Genomic DNA, 22,902 nt, shown 5'->3' on the forward strand with positions numbered 1-22,902 from the left:
CCCCAAATAGCAAAATACTTTACTTTTAAAATTCATTTCTGGTCTCCTGCCCAAGGGTCCATCATCCCCCACCAATAACATGTCGTCCGTAAGGGTATGTGCACACACACTAATTACGTCCGTAATATACGGACGTATTTCGGCCGCAAGTTCCGGACCGAACACACTGCAGGGAGCCGGGCTCCTAGCATCATAGTTATGTACGACGCTAGGAGTCCCTGCCTCGCTGCCGGACAACTGTCCCGTACTGTAATCATGTTTTCAGTACGTGACAGTTGTCCTGCAGCGAGGCAGGGACTCCTAGCATCGTACATAAGTATGATGCTAGGAGCCCGGCTCCCTGCACTGTATTCGGTCCGGTACTTGCTGCCGAAATACGTCCGTATATTACGGACGTAAATAGTGTGTGTGCACATACCCTAATAATGCCACATTACGTGACCACAGTGGTTGTCACTAACTGCAGTCACATGACGTGATATCTGTATGGATGACAAATTATCACACCATGAAGTGAGCACCAGAGCGCCTGGGACTAATGAATGACAGCGGCGGGGGATCAAATCAGAAACAATACTGTATTCAGCCTAACCGTGCTACGTATATGTATGACACACGGTACACCGTCTCTGTATACTCTGATTTATCATTGAGCGCGGGGTATAGAATAGGGGCAGCACCACTGATGACATGCACCGGCCTCGTGAGATTTGCCTAATGTGCATGTCAGGAGCAGTCATCCGTTCTCCTCTGCAGTGTGATGTGTAATGCCTTGTAGACAATGGTCTTAATAACGTGGTCTATTTTTTATGTGGCTTCTAACAGGGAAAATGTGAAAAACAGGTGCAAGATGTGATCGAGAGGATCTGGGATTTCATTGACAAACTAAGCATCAACATGTTGGGTGAGTCATTTGTGTGTGTTTTATAGCTGTAGGGCACGGATCAACATAGCGGCAGCCACAACTCTTCTCACTTGTGGTGGCCAATAGCGCCGTCACTTCGGACCTTACCCGTATTCTAATGCAATGCACCATAACTATATTAAACCTTGAGTTCAGGCTGTCGAGATTACAGAGGGTTGCCTTGACTGGATTCAATTGTAGCAAAGCCTCCACTTTGAGAAATAGTATTAAATCTGTATTGGTTGTCAATTATGTAAAAATACAACTTTTAACTTTGGTCAGCGTCATACACTCTTTACAACGCCCACTTGGTCAAATCCGCCTCATGCACTCCTCTCCATTCATGTCCATTTGTACTCGGCACAGCGTGATCTTGCGAGATCACGATGTGCTGTCACATACACCCACATTAACTTTACTGACGTGTCTTGAGAGTGAATAGACATCGCCTCTAGCCAGGACGCGATGTCTATTCACACTCCCGACACTTCGGTAAAGTTTGTGTGGGACTTAATTGCTGCACAGCATGATCTCACGAGATCACGCTATGAATGACAGCAGTAGCGTAATCTCGCGAGATCACGCTGTGCAGCAATTAAGTCCCACAGAAACTTTACCGAAGTGTTGGTAGTGTGAATAGACATCGCATCCTGGCTGGAGGTGATGTCTATTCACTCTCAAGACACTTCAGTAAAGTTAATGTGTGAGTAAGTGACAGCACAGCATGATCCAGCGTCATACACTCCTCTTTACAACTCCCACTTGGTCAAAAGTTAAAAACGCCCAGTTGGGCATTACGAAAGTAATTAGCATAGATATAAAATTGCTCATAACTTGCTCAAAAATGATAATAAAATAAAAACCACTGTTATCTACATTACAGCGCCGATCAGATTATGTAGGAGATAAGCACTTATAATCTGGTGACAGAGCCTCTTCCTTGACGCACCGGTACGTCATGGTGCGGGATTTGACGTTTGAATTGCCCTGAGCGCGCTCCATATGCTGCGGGAGTCGGCTGTGTTTTACAGCCGACACCTGGGACTAACAGCCGGGAGCAGCGATCGCGCTGTTCCTGGCTGTTTAACCCCTCAAATGCAGCAGGCAATCGTGACCTTTGAGAAGAGGCATTGAGAAGAGGGGGGCGGTCCCCTCCGACAGCCCCCCCAGCAATCCGATCGGAGGGTGACGATGGTTGTTATGGCAGCCCAAGGGCCTAATGAAGGCTCCCAGGGCTGACTTCACTCTGCCTCTGTTAAGCCCTGCTTGTGGCAGGGCTTAACAGATGCCTGTAAAAATGACGATATACTGCAATACATCAGTATTGCAGTATATTGTACCAGCGATATAACGATTGGTGGTTCAAGTCCCCTAGGGGAGCTAATAAAATGTGTCAAAAGAAGTGAAATAAAGTTTTTAGTAGTGCAAAAAAATAAAAAGTAAAAAAAACAAAACCTTTTCCCTCTAAAGTAATGTAAAAAATAAAAAAAAGTAAACAAAATTGGTATTGCTGCGTTCGTAAAAGTCTGAACTAGTACAATATAGCGTTATTTAAGGTGCACGGTGAACGCCGTAAAAATTGTAAACTGCCAAAATCAGTTTTTTGGCCACCTCAACTCCCAAAAAAAGTTAATAAAAAGTGATCAAAAAGTCATATGTACCAACAAATGGTGCCAATAAAAACGACAGCTCGTCCCGCAAAAAATAAGCCTTCACACCGCTCAATGCACGGAAAAATAAAAAAGTTACGGCTCTCAGAATGTGGTGAAACAAAACGTGTTTTTTTTTTTTAAAAGTAGTAAAATATAAAAACATCTATATAGATTTGATATCACCGTAATTGTATTGAGCCACAGAATAAAGTTTAAGTTGTTGATTTTACCACACGGTGAAAGACGTAAAAACGGAACACACAAAATAATGGAGGAATCGCAGTTTTTTCCAATTTCAGCACGCAAATAATTTTTTTTCCGTTTCCGAGTACATTATATGGTACTTTTAAATGCTACCAATAGAAACTACAACTCCTCCCGCAAAATATAAGCCCTCACACCACCCTATTGACGGAAAAATAAAGACGTTCTGGCTCTTGGAAGGCGGGAAGTGAAAAACAAAAATCAAAAAATGGCTCGGACCTTAAGGGGTTAAGGTTGATTGGTCTTCACTCTCCAAAAGGTAAACAAACAGGTTTCCATTCACTGACTGCAAATGGGAAAATGGTTAAGAAACAAAAACAAAGAAGCAGAAGCAAATTTGCAGAAACGTTTTATTATAAAATGTTTGAATTGTATGTCCAGGTTGTAGAAAATATGTGATCAGTCATACAGACGTTATTAGCGGGTGGGTTCTGGGACCCCCCACTGTTTGCTCGAACGAAGCTGCCAGTGTTTGTTAGATTATGTAGCAACTTTGGCGTCTCTTGGCTTTAGGGGGGATTCACACGAGCGTGTATTCGGTCCGTGCGGGCCGCGTGGTTTTCATGCGGCACGCATGGACCAATACAAGTCTATGGGGCAGTACAGACAGTCCGTGCTTTTTGCGCAGCGTTTGTCTGCTGCGCAAAAAGCGCGACAGGTTCAATAACTCTGCGTATTTCACGCATCACGCGATTCGCGCACCAGCTGTCAAAAGGATGAATGTAAACAGAAGCACCACGTGCTTTTCTGTTTCCGAACATCCAAACGGAGTGTCTTTGCGATGAGCGAAGCCGGACAAGCGAACCGAACTTCACCGGGTTCGGCCGAACTCGTTTTGGCCGAACCCGGCAAAAAAATTATCGGTACGCGACGTCAGGAGATGGTCACTGTCCATGGTGCTGAAAGTGTTAAACTGTTTCAGCACCATGGACAGTGACTTCCGATCCCAATAGACATGAACCTCTAGAAAAAAAAACGAAGTTCTGACTTACCGATAAATCCCGGCTTCTTCCTCCAGTCTGACCTCCCGGGATGACAATTCAGTCCAAGTGACAGCTGCAGCCAATCACAGGCCAAGCACGGGCTGCAGCGGTCACATGGACTGGCGCATCATCCAGGGAGGTGGGGCCCGATGTCGAGAGGCGCGTCACCAAGGACGCGTCACCAAGGCAACGGCCGGGAAGTTCTCGGTAAGTACGAACTTTTTCTTTTTTTTCAACAGGTTTTTCGATATTGTGTTCGGCATTCACTGTCGAGGGTGCTGAAAGAGTTAGCTCTTTCAGCACCTTGGACAGTGACGGCCGTCGACTAGCCTCATCTCTATGATGGCGGCTGCGCGAAAATCACGCAGCCGCGCATCAGACACGGATGACACACGCAGCTGTCAAATGTTTTTTGCGCGCGCAAAACGCAGCGCTGTTTGCGCGCGCAAAAACGCAACGTCCGTCTGTATCTCCCCTTACTCTGGAGATCTGAAGGAAGGCCATAGGATAAAGTGCAAGTCTATAGGCAATGTCTGCCTCTATCCGAACAAGGCATGTAATCGCAAAAAAATATTGGATTGGTGGAACACAGACATAACAATTATAGGAACCGCCCTCGTAATGATGGTCATCAGGTCTATGGGCAATTGAAGTCCTTTGGACCAACTGGAACACCGGACATGTTTTTATATTTGATATTAATCTCCATTAGATATTCACTGAGAAATACCGAACACACTGATCGTGGATTCTCCATACATTGTTAATATTCATGTTGATGGGGCCCTGTAAATCAGGAAAACTTGGATTGTGCAGTCACAGGATGGCAGTTTTATGTTGTTTTACCCTTTTTTTATCTGTGTTGTATTTTTCTTTCAGGCAAGTTCCTGGCAGACAACATTGTAGGATCCGTCATTGTCTTTTCTTTGCTCTTCTGGATTCCTCTGAGTATTCTTGTCCACTGTGTGGTGAGTATGAGAGTTATCACCCGTCCTCAAAGGGGTTGTAGTCATATGGATGGGCTTTAATGAGCACCGTATAAAACGACATTTCCCCTGCAGGAATGTGTAGCTGCTGACTAGAAGCTTTACTACCAGCCGGACCCCCAAATATCAGTCCGCATTCTGTAAAAATCGGAATGGTCCCGCACTGCCCCCTAGTATTTTATTACTGTACTTCACACGTTTTCCTGGATACAAAACTAAGGAGGCAGTAGAGGCAATTGGAGAAGATTTTGAGACAGCAGGTAGAGACTCCTGGTCCCCATGCTGCAAAGTGATGGAATAGTCCTCCGGCGTCAACAGGGTGGCATAGACTTTCTAGGAAATGTCGGTTTATATAGAGGCTTGCATTACTGGTATAGGACCGTCCTGATCTCTTCACCAAAATATTAGTTTCTCATGTCCGTGTTGCCTCGTCGTTTTCTGTATACATGGTAAAAGCCACTAGTAATAGGACATCCGTCTTATATCACCCAGATGTTTCTCGATCAGCGAGGTCAAATTGTTTTAAGACTTACAAATTCCTAAAATCCTGTGTTCTTCCCAATTCTCTAGGATAAGAAGCTTGACAAGCAGTATGAAGAAAATGCCAAATCCTTGTTCTTGCCAAGTGTAAGTTCACATTCTGTAATTAACGGCTTCATGAGATTTAGGCTAGGTCTACATAGCGACTTGAGCTGTAGTGTAGTGTAAGTGTAACTTTAGTGTTGCCCTGCCTGCATTGCAGGTAATGAAAGTCAGTGTTGTCGCTTTGCGACCCGCAAGTTACTTTAACCGCGACTCCACAGTTGCAAGAAATTCTAACCTGCTGGATTTTTGGGCACTTTCGTGTCGCGGAACCTGTGAGTTGCAACGCAGCGACAGTGATTGTCATTACCTGGGATGTAACAGGGCGATACAGCGATCTTTGGCCACACGACCTGATTCGCAGACAAAGTCACAATGTAGCCCTAGGCTTAAGGGGGTTTTACGCTGGGCAATTATCGGGCAGACAAGCGTTCATAAAACGCTCGTTGGCGATAATTGTCCTGTGTAACCAGGGCAGCGATCGGCAGATGAACGAGCAAACGCTCGATCATCTGCTGGTCGTATCGTTTTAAAAAAGTGAAATCTTATCGTTGTCGGCAGCACATCTCCCTGTGTAAACAAGTAACGGCCGCTCATCCCCATCCATAGCTCTTTGTGACAATATCTTGTTGATCGGCGCTCACTTCACCGGCCTATTATCGGCCCGTGTAATAGGACCTTTAGTCTCTTATCTTCTGTTTAGCAGACACTAAAGCTACTCATGAACCTTAATAATTTCCAATCCAATAACAACGTAATGTGTATGGGGACTGCCAGACCGTAATCTGTAACGTTTTCCTCGTGATATAAAAGGCGCCAGAGGTTTCTGTTTGTCAAAAGATCATACAGATATGTAAAATGGGGGTTGAGGCTTTAGAAATCAAATAATTTTAGAAGTCATTAACAACCAGTCATTCTTTCATGAAATTAGAGATTGTCACAGCCATGCACATGGTACTGACATGACTAAATCCGTATTCTCTTGTTGAATGGCAGAGTTAAAGGAATATAAAAGCTAAAATGATGAAAGTAAACAGGAGATAAACATGTCCCCAGTGTCCGTCAGTCTGCAGGATTTTCTGCTGTACCTGAAACCGTCTGGGGGAGTGCTCTTGCTGCAGCCAGTTGCCATACAGCCATAGACAGGTCTAACTTTCTGAATTTGAGGTTTGTGAGGGAGAATACATGGCCAATATAACTTTTTTTTCTTTCTGACAGAATGTGGAAATGCTGAGCAGTATGGACTCGGCCCCCGTACGTATTGTCAAACCATTCCCATCCTCCCAACCAAACTCACGATTCCCACCCGTGCAGCAAGTGCCAGTAGCTCCAAGCTCAGCCAAGGCTGACCATCAGAGGATGGATACTATCCAGGAAGATCCTAGCACAGACTCTCACCTTGAAGACCAGTTTGATGATGATCCCTTCCCCAACAGTGGTTCTCCTGCCAAGTCTTTTGAGGACCTCACCGACCACCCAGTCACCAGGAGCGAGAAGGCATCTTCATTTAAACTCCAGCGGCAAGGAAGAGTGGACAGCAAGGAGACCGAGTGCTGATACTTCCCGGGGTGCTGAGCCATGACTATTTAGTTGTCTCAAGACAATCTACCAGAAATCCCTGAATTTGTGTACCGTTTTCTGAGGTTGCCAGATGTTGTATATATGTAATATTTTCTGCCAAGTGTTGTTTTGTATGCCCAAACACATATTCTTAAAGGGAATCCTTTTCACATCTCTATTTATGATTAAAACAGCTTTTCACTGGTTTTGTACTGGAATGACTGCAAAATGTTCTTTTATTTTTTTATGGTTTTATTCCTAGAATTAAGACTTCACTGTGGTGGACATTTGCCATTCTTGGTCATTCAGCCTTTCTATTGTTATTCTCTACAACTCATTTTTAGAGGCTGTTGCACTAGTAACCAAGTTTTCAGACTATAAGATCTTTAGGTGTAAGGCAAACATAACAACTATAAAAAGTGTAATTTAATAACATGTCAATAGGAAGCCGATGACAGTCAGTTAAAGCCTTTTAAAACCTGGCTACTTTTAGGGTATATTCACACAGTGCCGTTTTTGAACCCTCAATCAGGAGTGGATTAAAAAAAGAGAAGTAGAATATTTCTTATATACTTTCACTTTTACGATCCACTCCAGGTTGTGGGTTAAAAAAACTGTACCAAAAATGCACTGTGTGTATAAAGCCTTAGATTCCTCTATGGAAGGAAGGGAGGTTTGATTGGGATTGCATATCCAACAGAACATTGCTCTGCATCCATGAAGCTATCCTTAAAGGGAACCTGTCACCAGCATTTTAGCTATAAAGCCAGCAATACCTGGTGAAAGTGGGTTAAAAATCATTGTCATCTAAGCTATAAATATGTTCTAAGTAAGCTCTGTAGCTTTAGTATTCCGTTTTTCAGCGGTCCCACGCCGTATGCAAATGAGCAGAAAAGTCAAATCTTCATCTGAAAAGAGTCAGATTTTCATTCCTCCAGCATCTGAGTGGACTCCACCTCCTTTTTGATTGACAGCTCCTTAGCCAGTCAGGGCCGGACAGGTGGTGGCGGTGGGCGGGGTTAAGAAGCTGCATCCCAGTGGAAAAACGAATTACCATAAAAGGTGGGAAGAGTTTACGACGATATTTACCGACAGAGGAGGACTTCAGGAAAGAAGAGAACAGGAACGAACTCTGGACAGCTGCGGCCATTGAGGGGTCAGGCGAGTTTGACAGGTAAGATGTTGATGACAGGATCCCTTTAAGTCATTGTCTTTGGTTTAATTCTCAAACTAAATAATTAGATCTATCAATGAATCTGTAACAAACCCCCAAAACATGAGCCTATGTCCTCACGCACAGACGAATTATGGATCTGCTAAAGGCCCGTACTGTACCTCCATACAGATCTGTAACAAAAATAAATAGTGGATTGTTCTCTTCCATGCCGTATGACTGACTGAGCAATGGTTCTAGGGGAGAATACAATGGCATGTGAGATACCAATGATAACAACTACAGAGATTGTGTGCTGCCATAAAGTGTTTGTGTACACAGCTTTGCCGTGTGCATGGACTCTTAGGCTTCGTTCACATCTGCGCTAGTGCTCCGTTCCGTTCCGACTGAGCTTTCCGTCGGAACTGAGCCCTCAGACACAAACGGAAACCATAAGTTTCTGTTTCCATCACCATTGATTTCAATGGTGATGGATCTGGTGCCAATGGTTTCCATTTGTCTCCGTTGTGCAAGGGATCCGTAGTCGACTACTCTACTGATTCCGTCAAAACGATGGAACCCTTGCACAACTGAGACAAACCATGGGCACCGGATCCGTCACCATTGAAATCAATGGTGATGGAAACGGAAATCTCTGGTTTCCGTTCGTGTCTGTTCAGGGTCCCGTTCTGACGGAAAGCTCCTACGGAATGTCAGAACGGGACCCCAACGCAGATGTGAACAGAGCCTTAGAGAAAAATAATGTGACCTTGGCAAGTATTTACATGTGTTTTAATTGATTTATCACTGACCAAAGTAGATCTACAGTAACACATTAGATGGGTCAACAACTTTAAGGGGGAATTGCTATTTATGTAGTTCCCTAAACACCGCCTTTCCATATGCCCTATTAGAGCACATGGACATAGAGCGCCCCGCTCAGGACCCCTATGTACTGGTGTTGATTTGCGCTAATTTCTGGGGTAAATTAGTCATGCGTTGTAACCCATTTCACTAAGCCCCATCCACTTTTTGGCAAAGACGCAAATTTTTGCTCAAATTTTAACTTTTCTACTGTCCTAGAACATTTAAGAAATTCCCCTCAATTTATAAATATGCAGCTTGTTTTTTGAAAATGTCTCCGTGTGTACCGAGCCTTACGTGCTGCCTCAGTGCAATGTAGCGTCATACACTGTAATCTCGAGTATTTCATCTTTGATCTCCTGAATCAGCAGCTTATTATGGATGTCTTGCTGCTTTGGGGTCCTGGGTTCGAATCTAGGGCAACATCGGCATGGAGTTTTGCATGTTCTGGTACTTCAGAGTCCTCCACACTCCATACTGATCGGTTCATTTACTTCCTATGATATTGGCTCTAGTGGATGTGTCTGAGATAGGGAAATTAGATTGTGAACCCCATAGAAGACGGGGACTTATAATGGCAATATCTGTACAGCGCTGCAGAATAGGTTGAGCTATATAAGCATTGGGAAATGGATGATATGAATGCTTCGTGTCTGCGGTCCTTGGAATGACTCTAGTACAGCAGTTTGACTTGTCAAATATTTTTACAAGATGTATATTTCCTTTTTTCTTGATATTAAGCAAAGATGTGTTTTTGTTTTCTTATACAAGTTGAAATTCTGAATTTTTTACAGAAATAAAAAATAAACTATTGTTCTTTTATTTTTCCCCTACAATTTAAAGGACTCCAGCTAAAATCTACGCACTGGGGCAAATTTACTGCTGCGTCTGCGTCTAGAATGTGTCCTAAAATGCACCACGGTTAGACTAATTTAAGAACAAATTTTTGCACCTCACTAGACTTTCTTAAATAGTTTCTACAAAAGGAGGTGTGGCTTAGTGGGAAGAGGCGTGGCTTAAAATGCACTAAACGGAAAATAAGCCCAACCAAGAGTTGATATAAAGAGTAAAGTGGTCCAGCAAGATATGCCAAATTTATCATACAGCAGGCACCACGCTGATAAATTTGGCGCATCTTCAGACTGCCTGGTCTATGGGTTATGCTGCCAAAATTTTAGCCGAGTAAATCTGTCCCACTCTGCTATACCTAGTGCCGGGCCTGTGGGGCGGAGCATGGCACCGGGATTCTCTCTTTGGTCTATAAATACCTGTGTCATGCACCGCTCCCTCAGGCTCCGCACTAGATATAGAAAATCGTGGGTATGAGGAAAGAAGGTTAAGTAGGGCAAGAATAATTGATGTTAGGTCGTCTTTAATTATTTTGATAATTGAAGGCGACCTAACATCAATTATTCTTGCCCTACTTTCCCCATATCCACAATTTTCTATGACTCATATTGGTGGTGCACACCTGGGAAGAATTGTAAAACTAAATAGAATAGGAGGTTCTTTTTCCGCACTTGACATAACAGCGTTGTGCTGTGCGAGAAGATAGAAGCCATGTTTTTATAATCTGATACAAACCCTTTAAATTATAAATATATATATTCTTTTTAATTTTGTTTTTTATTCAAATTTAAGCAGAATACAATTTATTGCTCACTTCCCCCAAGCCTCAGCCTTTAATTTACTATATTCCAATATAATGTTCCTGCTACCCCGTGCACTATGAGATTAGTTACAGTGGATTAGAAATATTCCTTAAAACCTGAGTGATCTGGAGAAGAAAATAAAAAATATAAATCATGGAAGGGACCACCTAAAGTGCGGCACTGAGAATCTACTCCTAAGAGCAGCCCCACAAAAGAGGCGTCTGGTATTTTTTCTCTTGACCAGTTTACCCTATGATTAATAATACAGTATATTATACTCATCTAATGGAAGTTTCCTGTAAATTATAAACCATCTATTACCACATTTCTGTTGGGCTACATAGATAATGCTAATGCTGTAATGTCATCTCTGTGGATTGGATGTGCTGAAACCCTGGTGGGTGCCCCTGTATAAAGTGGTTCGCTAAAGCCAACAATTCATCCTTTTCAGCGATGCTTTAGAACAGAGAGGATTCTGGGTCATTATTGTCTACGTCATTCCAATAAGGTAATATAAAAGGCAGGGCTCCCAACTTCTTCTCCAAAAGACGCCACAATTTGGACTCCAGGAACTGGTTGCCCTCATCCGATAAATGGAGTCCATCTGACAGATACACTGTGAAGTCCTGGATTGAACGCAACACATTGAACAAGTTACTTACTTTGAAGATGACAAGTATAGGGAACTCTGTAATAGATCACCTGAGTATTATATTGTGGACGCCACTAGCGCCTTCTCTTTCTATATCCAATTGGCCACATATAGTAAGCGAGGCATAATTATAGGGATTGTCCAGGCACGGACTACTGATGACCTTTCCACAGGATAGGTCATTAGTATATGATCGGTGTCGGAGACCGGCTGTCAAAGCGATCACCTCACCAGAGACCACTCTGAAGCTCGGTGATACAGCTGTCTAGACAGCTGTATCATGGAGCTCCTTACCGACGGCATGGATGTGATCGCGATGACAAGCTCGGAGACCACACTGAGTGGTCTTCGGGTGAAAGCTCCGTGATATCAGCTGTCTCTAGACAGCTGTATCACGGAGCTCCTCATAGATGGCGCATAAGCGCTGCTGGGAGGAGCAATGTGATCACTGTGACATGCTGTCACAGCGATCACATGATCGGAGACCACACTGAGTGGTCTCCGGGTGAAAGCTTCGTGATATCAGCTGTCTCTAGACAGCTGTATCACGGAGCTCCTCATAGATGGCGCGTAAGCGCTGCTGGGAGGAGCAATGTGATCACTGTGACATGCTGTCACAGCGATCACATGATCGGAGACCACACTGAGTGGTCTCCGGGTAAAAGCTTCGTGATATCAGCTGTCTCTAGACAGCTGTATCACGGAGCTCCTCATAGACGGCGTGTAAGCGCTGCCGGGAGGAGCAATGTGATTGCTGTGACATGCTGTCACAGCGATCACATGATCGGAGACCACACTGAGTGGTCTCCGGGTGAAAGCTTCGTGATACAGCTGTCTCTAGACAGCTGTATCACGGAGCTCATCACAGTCGGCGCGTAAGCGCTGCTGTTCGGAGCAGAGACCACACTGAGTGGTCTTCCGGTTAAAGTTCCATGATACAGCTGTCTAGAGACAGCTGTTTTACGGAGCTAAAGGCCGCCGGGGTGCGGCAAACCTGCTAACTCTGCAGGACGTTCTCGAACGGCCCTGCAGAGTTAATTGCGGACCGCCCGGACGTTTATAGTCTATGGGCGGTCTGGAAGTGGTAAAATTGTTTAAGGCCAGAGCTGCACACAGCCGAGTGAAATTGTCCCTTTTTAACTGTTGAGCTACTGCTGCAGCCAGAGGAGTACAAGGAGATATCTGCAACGGTGGACTGCAGCGGTCACTCGATAGTTAAAGTTGCAAAAGTCTGTGTGTAGTCCTTGCCTTATTTATTGCAATGTTTTCAATAATTTGTCATTAATAAGGTCACGATTCCTCTTACCGTGCCACTTTCCTGCATTAGCGTCCACAAATCCACAACCTCTGCTCCATACTCATAGCCAACCTCAGCACAGGCCTTGGCATAGGCGCCAGTTACAGAGTTCAGGCGATTAAGCTTGGATCCTTTATGATGACAGAATAGACAGAGATACTAGTGAGAGTGACCTGTATTTATCATCAGATCTATAATGACTAGTATTAGGATTAGACTGGTTGCGGGGGACATGATGTCCGGCAACCCTATTCAGTCTGGGGCTACAGGGCGGTTGTAAAATATGCTTGCAATGAAACTTTATTTCCTATTGGGAAAATAGTCGCAAACAACTATATTAAAAGTTAGAAATCTCTGTGATCCTTGCAAGTCTGTCAGATATGGATCACCTTTAGAAGTGTGATGACCAGGGAGAGTAGAAACCAGCTCGGCAGGAATCATGAAGTGTTATTCCCAATATCAGGCTATGTTATAAATCATATTATTCTACGAGATAATCAGCGGGGGAAGTCATGGAGGTTTAATGTGCTCAGTAATGTGATCTTAATGCTATTACCTTTTGTGAAGCACTGCATTTCCCAAGATGGTTCGTGGATCGGCGGCGGCGTGATCAAAATGATTTTATCCTGCTTGATATTGACGCTGTTTAAATACTGGATCATGCTTCTTAGATTGTCGGTGTATTCTCCCAGCGGGACGTGCTGCTGAGGGTTTTCTTCTATATAAACGGAGATAAAAGAAAAGAAAATGAACTGTAATTGTGTGTAATTCCCAGTGTGGTGCTGAGCGGCAGAGCTTTTATGCCCAGCAGGGGGCACCCTCATTATTTGAGAAGCACACAGTCTGGAGTGATGAAAAACACAGGGTGTCTAGAGGAGAATGATACAGATGAGACATTTCCATGGATTATCATTAAAGACTGGACCAGCCCATGAAATGTGTATGTTGTATAACACTCTGCACAAAGGTCAATCCTCCCACCACCACAAATCTTACCTATACTGGGATTTTACCCTGCTATGGAAACAAAAGGGAAAGGCGACATAACAGTGAGTCTATATGACCGCCCTCTCCGGTCCCAAAAATGGGGGAGCAGTTACAGAAGACTCGTAGAGGCTGAGACATTTTTCATTTTTAATAGTGTTTCTTTAAAGTGTACCCCCAGTTATGACCGCAGCTATGTCTCCTCTCAGAGTGATGGCGGGAGATGCAGCAGGGTGGGCGGTCAGTACGCCTGGGCAATAGTACAGCGCTGGAAGCCCCTCCTGCAAAGCCCCTTTGGGGAGGCTTCCAGCTTTATACGTTTATAAGGTTACTACTTCTCAGGGAGTCCTAGCCTGGGAGGTCCTATACAGCATTATGATCCTTCATTTTGTAATGTCTTTAGGAATGACTGTCTTAAGGAATCTCCTCTTATGACGCTCTTACATATATTCATATAAAGGCTGACTGTGTCCACATATAGATCTACAGATGTGTCCGTCCGTCCCTTACTTTTGCTTGAAGAAGGTTAAGGACTCCAATTTATCATGAAACATATTCAATACAATATCGGGACATGCTAGCAAAACCCTTGACAGGCTGCAATTCACATCAAAACCACTGGGTGGCCACACATTGACACATATAGCAAAGACATCTCGTGACAGAGTCTCGCAAAATATCATGTTTTATTTTCAAAGCCGGTCATCTCGCACCACACATCTCAGGATATGTTGAGATAAGAGGAAAGGTAAGGTAGGACTCATTTGTATATGAAGGGCAAAACAGCTATTAAAAACAGTAAAAAATAAAGACTTCACAGTGCTCTTAGGTCCTCATGTACGGTCACACAGACAACTTGCAATTTCCTGTTTAGATAAGATATTCAAGTTCTTCAGCTATCTTCTCTCCTCGTCTCACTCCCTTAGTTTCTCAGCAGGGAGGAAGTAAAGGACGGCAGTAATTCAAGTCCCCTCTCACCCTGCCCCATATTGAAATGAATGGAGTGTGCAGGCTGGAAATAAATGACATCAGTCACTCATTTTTTTAATTTTAAATGAGAAGCTTGAATTTACCCACTGATGTGCTTCTCCTAAGCGAATCACTAGACATATACATTAAAGGGATGATTGAATTTGGACAATCTTTTTAAACCTGCAGCTCCTCGTTGGTGAGCTCATTTTGGGAGTCCACGCCTTTGGAACTGGACGGGGAAGCTGCTGGCGACTGCACACTTCCCCTGCAGCAACACCCTCACTAAACCTATACATACCTCACTATAGAGGCCGGTCCTGAGCGGAGCTCCGGCCTGTGATGTCCATGTTAATACAGCATACAGACAAAGGTTGTTCTGACAACCCCAATAAATATGATTTAAGAGAATGTGCAGCGCACAACCATTATATATCACCAAGTGGATTTACCTTTTAGAGAACAGTCATTAGCACCAAAGAAAATGGTAACGGCAGCAATGTTTTCAGCTTGGCATCTATTAGTGATGAGTTTTGGTAGGATGTGTTTAGCCCATCTGGTGTTGTACCCGGACAGGCCACGGTTAAGGACATCACACTTTCTACAAAAATAGAGAAAACACAGCATTTTAAGGGGCTCACGGGAGCCACATACATGAAGTCTCTGCATCGCACCCGTGTCAGAACATGTGGCCGGGCCTTCTGGGTTGCACTCCGTGTGACTCATTTATTAAGCTTTCCACCACTTTTCTGGACTTGTTTACAGGGCGTATGATGAATGTGGCACGCTGCACTGGGGGATGGGCACGCTGTAATAATAATAAATCTCCCCGTCATGTGAAAACTGGTTGATACTCATGAAGACGGTACTCACCTAACAAGCTTATTAGCCAGTGTCGCTCCCCAGCCATTTGTTTCAAAGGCAAACTAAAAAAAAAATAAAAAAATTACAATTTGTATCAATCTACAAAAATCTCAATCTGAGTCTGAATTCAGACGAGCGTAAATCTGGTCCGTGTGACGGCCGTATTTTGATAGCCGTCACACGGACACATGTATTTCTATGGGGCTGTTCACACGTCCGTTGTTTTAACGGACCGTGTGAAGGGCCCGTGAAAAAATAGGACATGTCCTATTTTCGTCAGTTTTCACGGATCCCTCAATAGACTCAAATATATGAGGGATTTGTGAAAACGAGTGCGTCTCGGAGGCAGTTTTTCACGTCGGAGTTTGCACTTGATCGTGTGATGCTGGCCTAAGGCCCTGTTTACACTGACTTTTGTGGCGCTGAATTTGACGAGGAAACAGCACCGGAATCATCGCCAAAAAACAGCCACAATTGCCACGCATTGATTTCAATGGGAGGCAGAGAGTTTTTTTTTCCCCAGGGGTCTTTTGGCTGCTTGTGGGGAAAAAAAGCGGCATGTCCTTTCTCACTTTCGTTTCTGAGCGTTTTTAGCTGCATTTTTTTGCCCGTTGTCATTTCATTATTTTCAATGGCCATGGGTTTAAAACGCAGCGCAAAAAATGCAGAAAAAAAAGCGCAGGCAGATTTTTCCTACTTGCCAAAACCTCTGTGTGAACAGGGCCTTAATCTAAAAGAAGACAATATGTTCTACATGACTGGGAACAAACAATGATCTTAGGCCTCATGCACACGACCGTAGCCATGTGCCCGGCCATGATTTTCAGGTCGGCCGGCTGCGGACTGTCAGTCGTGAGCCGCCTGCAAATTGCGGGACATGCACATGGCCGCGGCCATTATTTTCAATGAGCCCGGACCGCAGAACATGGCCGTAATATAACAGGTCCGTTCTTTCTGCGGTGCGGGCTCCCGGGCCATGCACGGACCATAAAAACTACGGATGTGTGCATGGCCCCATAGAAATGAATGGGGCCGCAATTCTCCCGTGGATTTTCGGGGGAATTGCGGCCGCAAAAGCACGTTCGTGTGCATGAGGCCTTACTCTAGCGCGCCTGCTGCCTCAGAGTACAATCTTAAAGGAAAACTTCACTTTTGCACAACATATTAATAGCACTACACAAATGAAACACATAAAATACTGAATACTTTCAACTAAAGCCAGGTCTGACCATCTGCTGATTGCCGCAAGTCCAGATTCTGAAGTCCCATCAAACATCAGATATCACCGGGGGAACTTGTGGCTGTCCATACATTTCCTCAGCAGAGATCAATTGAAATAAATGGCTGACTATGCAATAAAGGGACAGGACCGGTCCGCCGCAGCAAGAGATGCTCTTTTTTTAGTGACGCTCTTCTCGGGACTATGACTTCCATATACATATAGATAGCTAAATTTAGAATTCTCGTAGATTTCCATAGTCAGGGAGCAGTGCATTGTGGGAGCAATCCCCTGTGATGTCTTTCTAGAGATGTGTGAGGACGCAGAACGGTAATGATAATAAATGACCCTCTCCTGACAGGACTGCGGTTATACACTGAAGCAACACCTCAGCACTTTCCACGCACGTACACAGAGACTGCAAATCACACTCTACATGAAGACTGCAGATCCAAGCAGGCCCAAAATCTCCTCACCTGAGTGATTGAATCTCCAAAGAGGAGGATGAGGGGCCAGGAAGTCATCGTAATACTCAGGGTGGAATTCTAGAAGACAACGATGATCGAGATTAATAACTCCAGTTTTATTCATCTTAAATGTCCCTAGAAAAACGTCTATGTAAATTACCACAGAGGCCGAAACACAACATAAACAATGCGCCTAAATAGAGATGGTAAAACATATTTTATTAACCCTTCAGCAACCACCCACTGCCTACAGCATCTTTCGATGGGACCGAGTGATCATGTGATCGCCAGGCGCCACTGGGATGGCCAAGCTGCCGGGTCTTAGCAAACCCAGATCAGCTGAGCCAGTGACTAATGTCTCCAGAGAAGGTTGTTTCCCCTGTAACTGGGGCTCCTATACATGCCAAAAACAAAATACCACCTATGCCAACCTAAACCAACGCCATAGCCGCCCCATTCCCCCAAAACTATACATGTTATGTATCAAAACAAAATAAGGAAACTATTTTAACCCCTTAAAGACCAGGACAATTTGAGTTTTTCCATTTTTGTTTTTTCCTCCCCGCTTTTCAAAAGCCATAACTTTTTTATTTGTTCGTCGACATATGAGGGCTTGTTTTTTGCGGGACAAGTTTTTTTTACCTTTTTTATTAGTTCCCCTAGGGGATTTGAACCAACGATCATTGGATCGCTTGCATGAAATACTGCAATCCTAATGTATTGTAGTATATCGTGATCTTGACAGTCCCCTTCTAAGCCCTTCAAAGGAGTACAAGGGGGGGCTGCGCGATGGCACGTTTGAGGGGGTGCCCCCCTGATTCTAAGGGTATGTGCACACACACTAATTATGTCCGTAATTGACGGACGTATTTCGGCCGCAAGTCCCGGACTGAACACAGTGCAGGGAGCCGGGCTCCTAGCATCATACTTATGTACGATGCTAGGAGTCCCTGCCTCGCTGCAGGACAACTGTCCCGTACTGAAAACATGATTACAGAACGGGACAGTTGTCCTGCAGCGAGGCAGGGACTCCTAGCATCGTACATAAGTATGATGCTAGGAGCCCGGCTCCCTGCACTGTGTTCGGTCCGGTACTTGCGGCCGAAATACGTCCGTCAATTACGGACGTAAATAGTGTGTGTGCACATACCCTAACAATTTATATGCATCGGTCGCGATTGACCACGGCATTTAAGGTGTTAAACAGGCAGAATCAAAGTGATCTTTGATTCCACCCGTTGTAGTGAGGTGTCGGCTGTATAACACAGCCGTCACGCGCTGAATATGGAGCCAGCTCAGCCCGTTCCATACTTCCCCTTAACGGCTGTCACATACTAGTACGTGACATGTCGTTAAGGGGTTGTAAAGAAATTATTTTTTTCCCAGAAGAAATCCTGCAGCACTCCGGTATGGCAGTAAATGTGGTTTATTCAATCAACAAACAGATGCAAACATAGCATATTTTGCCATATCGGAGTGCTGCAGGATTTCTTATATATTCAACCGTCCTTGGATCAGGAGTACCTGCTGGGCACACATTCCCATTTTGGAATTTGCTTTTGAGTGCTGCTACTTTGTATTTGTACATATATATATATATACACAGTCCAATTGTAGATGAACACAGCACTCCATGCAGCTATATATTAGGCCATGTGCACGTTACCACAGGATGAATCAGTTCCCCAACTTGAATACATAAGAACCATGGGACAAAATAACGGCACCAGGACTTCCAGATAGATGAAACAGGGTGGATTTATTCACCTCAAGTGAGCAGCGACGTTTCGGTTCGTCATAGAACCTTTCTCAGCTTGAGAAAGGTTCTAAGACGAACCGAAACGTCGCTCATATGAGGTGAATAAATCCACCCTGTTTCATCTATCTGGAAGTCCTGGTGCCGTTACTGCGTTCTATGGTTGCTGTCTATTCAATTTAGGGGAATTGATTCATCCCCTGGTAACGAGCACATGGCCTGATATATAGCTGCATGGAGTGCTGTGTTTATCTGTACTGTATGTATGTATGTATATATATATATATATACATATACACTACCGTTCAAAAGTTTAGGGTCACTTAGAAATTTCCTTATTTTTGAAAGAAAAGCAGTTTTTTTTCAATGAAGATAACATTAAATGAATCAGAAATACACTCTATACATTGTTAATCTGCTAAATGACTATTCTAGCTGCAAATGTCTGGTTTTTAATGCAATATCTACATAGGTGTATAGAGGCCCATTTCCAGCAACCATCACTCCAGTGTTCTAATGGTACATTGTGTTTGCTGAGGGTATGTTCACACGAGGGCGTCCGTTACGGCTGAAATTACGGGGATGTTTCAGCCTGAAAACATCCCCGTAATTTCAGCCGTACCGGCATGTGCAGGCGCTTGAACGCCGCGTCAATTACGGCCGTAATTGGCGCTGCTATTCATTGGAGTGAATGAATAACGGCTCCAATTACGGCCAAAGAAGTGACAGGTCACTTCTTTGACGCGGGCGTCTATTTACGCGCCGTCATTTGACAGCGGCGCGTAAATATACGCCTCGTGTGAACAGACAAACGTCTGCCCATTGCTTTCAATGGGCAGATGTTTGTCGGCGCTATTTTCGGGCGTAATTCGGGGCAAAAACGCCCGATTTACGTCCGGAAATAGGCTGTGTGAACATACCCTAACTGTGTTAGAAGTCTAATGGATGATTAGAAAACACTTGAAAACCCTTGTGCAATTATGTTAGCACCGCTGTAAACAGTTTTGCTGTTTAGAGGAGCTATAAAACTGACCTTCCTTTGAGCTAGTTGAGAATCTGGAGCATTACATTTGTGGGTTCGATTAAACTCTCAAAATGGCTAGAAAAAGAGCTTTCATGTGAAACTCGACAGTCTATTCTTGTTCTTAGAAATGAAGGCTATTCCATGCGAGAAATTGCCAAGAAACGGAAGATTTCCTACAACGGTGTGTACTACTCCCTTCAGAGGACAGCACACACAGGCTCTAAACAGAGTAGAAAGAGAAGTGGGAGGCCGCGCTGCACAACTGAGCAACAAGACAAGTACATTAGAGTCTCTAGTTTGAGAAATAGACGCCTCACAGGTCCTCAACTGGCAGCTTCATTAAATAGTACCCGCAAAACGCCAGTGTCAACGTCTACAGTGAAGAGGCGACTCTGGGATGCTGGCCTTCAGGGCAGAGTGGCAAAGAAAAAGCCATATCTGAGACTGGCTAATAAAAGGAAAAGATTAATATGGGCAAAAGCACACAGACAATGGACAGAGGAAGATTGGAAAAAAGTGTTATGGACAGACGAATCGAAGTTTGCGGTGTTTGGATCACACAGAAGAACATTTGTGAGACGCAGAACAACTGAAAAGATGCTGGAAGAGTGCCTGACGCCATCTGTCAAGCATGGTGGAGGTAATGTGATGGTCTGGGGTTGCTTTGGTGCTGGTAAAATGGGAGATTTGTACAAGGTAAAAGGGATTTTGAATAAGGAAGGCTATCACTCCATTTTGCAATGCCATGCCATACCCTGTGGACAGCACTTGATTGGAGCCAATTTCATCCTACAACAGGACAATGACCCAAAGCCCACCTCCAAATTATGCAAGAACTATTTAGGGAAGAAGCAGGCAGCTGGTATTCTATCTGTAATGGAGTGGCCAGCGCAGTCACCAGATCTCAACCCCATAGAGCTGTTGTGGGAGCAGCTTGACCGTATGGTACGCAAGAAGTGCCCATCAAGCCAATCCAACTTGTGGGAGGGGCTTCTGGAAGGATGGGGTGAAATTTCTCCCGATTACCTCAGCAAATTAACAGCTAGAATGCCAAAGGTCTGCAATGCTGGAATTGCTGCAAATGGAGCATTCCAAGACCAAAGCAAAGTCTGAAGGAGAAAATTATTCTTTGAAATAAAAATCATTATTTCTAACCTTGTCAATGTCTTGACTATATTTTCTAGTCATTTTGCAACTCATTTGATAAATATAAGTGTGAGTTTTCATGGAAAACACAAAATTGTCTGGGTGACCCCAAACTTTTGAACGGTAGTGTATATGTGTCTCTAAAAAGGTTATTGAAATGTATCTAAAAAAATGTCCAAAAATTATTCCAGTAGCCCAGCAAATAAATCATTAAAGGCGTTGTCCAGAATGAAAAGAACATGGCTGCTTTCTTCCACAAATAGCGCCACACCTGTCCATGGGTTGAGTCTGGTATTGCAGCTCAGTTCTATTGAACTGAATAGGGCTCAGCTACAATATCACACACAACCTGTGGACAGGTGTGGCGCTGTTTCTGGAAGAAAGCAGCCATGTCTGGACAACACCTTTACACCACGTGCACAAAATTGCAAAAAAAAAAAGTGTCCGGTTATTTAGGATTGAAACGCTCTGGTCATTAAGACTCATGAACACGACCATGCAGTTGCGTCCGTGATTTATCCGCATTTTAAATTGCGGACCTATTCATTTCTAAGGACCCATGCACACGACTGGTTTTCATGGATCCTTACTGGGGCCGCGAGTCTGTACCGCAAAACTCAGGACAAGTAATTTTATGGTCTGGATTTGCAGCTTCACAAACTGGTAAAATATATATTTTTCTGTGGATCCGTGAATCCTGACGAGACACGGATGCTCAACAGAGGGTCTGAGGGTATGTTCACACAGCAAACTAAAAACGACCGTAAAACATGGAGCTGTTTTCAAGCGAAAACAGCCCGATTCAGCTGTTTTTTTGCGGCGTTTTTGGAGCTGTTTTTCTATCGAGACAATGAAAAATGGCTCCAAAAACAGCTCAAGAAGTGACATGCACTTCTTTTATACGGGGCGTTTTTGTAACATGCCGTTTTTACAAACAGGTGCGTAACAAAACGAAATGCCGTTGTTCCCATTGAAATCAATCGGCAGATGTTTGGAGGCGTTCAGCCCCCAAATTTTCTGCCGCTTTTTGGGGCGTTTATGGCCCGAAAAACAGCTGAAAATAAGCCGTGTGAACATACCTAATGGTTTGCAACGTATCCGTGGTTTTGCGGGCCTCAAAACCAATGTGCAGGAGGCCTTAGGGGGTTACAGAACCGCTATTTTAGTCAACAATGATGCGTTGAAACGTAGGCGAGCAGGTCACCGGTGGTCACGTGGCTCGTCCGGTGGGCTGTACCAGGTATTCAGCACTCACATTCTAATCAAAAAGCTAAAAACATTGAGGAATTGTCCTGACTCTTGTAGCAACAAAACGATTGCCAGTATCGCCAACAGCGGCGCTAAATGGGAGGTATAAAGGCCAAAGATGCAACTATAATCTCTCACCCAGAGAACTTCAACCTGGTATGAAACTACAACTCCCAGCATGCCTTAACAGCCTGTGACTTACAGGGCATGCTGGGAGTTGTAGTTTCACAACATCTGGAGACTAAATCTGTGCACTGAGGGTCCAAATGTCTCATATATATCGTGTGTCTGTCCCCTTAAATATCAGTGTATGTATATAGCCAGTTGGGGTAGAGCCCATCAGTGGAGGGAGGGGGAGTACTAAGTTTAGTTTCCCCTTCAGGATCCACGAACCTCAGAGATCGGGAGCCCGGGCACTGACAACAGGATATTCTCCGGAGGATCACCCCGAAGACACAGAACTTCTTAGTGAAGTCCCGCGATCTCTGCAGACAATCACTGCAAGAATACCGGACATGCGCTCACACACCGCAACGGAGACACTCACAGAACTCTACACAGGTGTCGGTGCCGGCTCCGGGAGAGGAGGAGCGTAACGCGTCACATGACCAGACGCCTCCTCCAGACTGCGGCATCTTCTTCCTTCTTGTGGGGTCTTTAGTCAGAACAGCGACAT

The 22,902-nt window shown here is 44.3% G+C and overlaps 2 protein-coding genes across 3 annotated transcripts in view; one reads left to right on the top strand and one right to left on the bottom strand.

Moving 5' to 3' along the window:
- Positions 1–7,149, top strand: part of ADAM17 (ADAM metallopeptidase domain 17) — an 83,899-nt gene extending 76,750 nt beyond the window's left edge. Inside the window, exons 17-20 of the mRNA XM_075861117.1 lie at positions 826–904; positions 4,683–4,771; positions 5,360–5,416; positions 6,590–7,149. Of these exons, the coding sequence (XP_075717232.1) occupies positions 826–904; positions 4,683–4,771; positions 5,360–5,416; positions 6,590–6,928 (564 nt within the window). The 3' untranslated portion in view covers positions 6,929–7,149. The remainder of the gene's footprint in view (positions 1–825; positions 905–4,682; positions 4,772–5,359; positions 5,417–6,589) is intronic.
- Positions 7,150–10,555: 3,406 nt separating this feature from the next.
- Positions 10,556–22,861, bottom strand: IAH1 (isoamyl acetate hydrolyzing esterase 1 (putative)). Of its 2 annotated transcripts, none has more exons than XM_075863894.1 (7): positions 22,774–22,861; positions 17,062–17,130; positions 15,376–15,428; positions 14,955–15,103; positions 13,106–13,267; positions 12,559–12,680; positions 10,556–11,226 (listed from the first exon to the last, which is right to left on the bottom strand). In XM_075863894.1, exons 2-7 carry the CDS (start codon positions 17,107–17,109, stop codon positions 11,059–11,061), a joined length of 702 nt encoding a protein of 233 aa, XP_075720009.1. In that variant the 5' UTR covers positions 17,110–17,130; positions 22,774–22,861; the 3' UTR covers positions 10,556–11,058. The 2 variants fall into 2 exon arrangements, with proteins under 2 accessions (XP_075720009.1, XP_075720008.1); XM_075863893.1 differs by lacking the exon at positions 22,774–22,861 and adding an exon at positions 22,620–22,767.
- Between the last annotated feature and the right edge of the window lie 41 nt (positions 22,862–22,902).

The sequence above is a fragment of the Rhinoderma darwinii genome, chromosome 4, assembly GCF_050947455.1.
Source record: "Rhinoderma darwinii isolate aRhiDar2 chromosome 4, aRhiDar2.hap1, whole genome shotgun sequence".
NCBI lineage: Eukaryota > Metazoa > Chordata > Amphibia > Anura > Rhinodermatidae > Rhinoderma > Rhinoderma darwinii.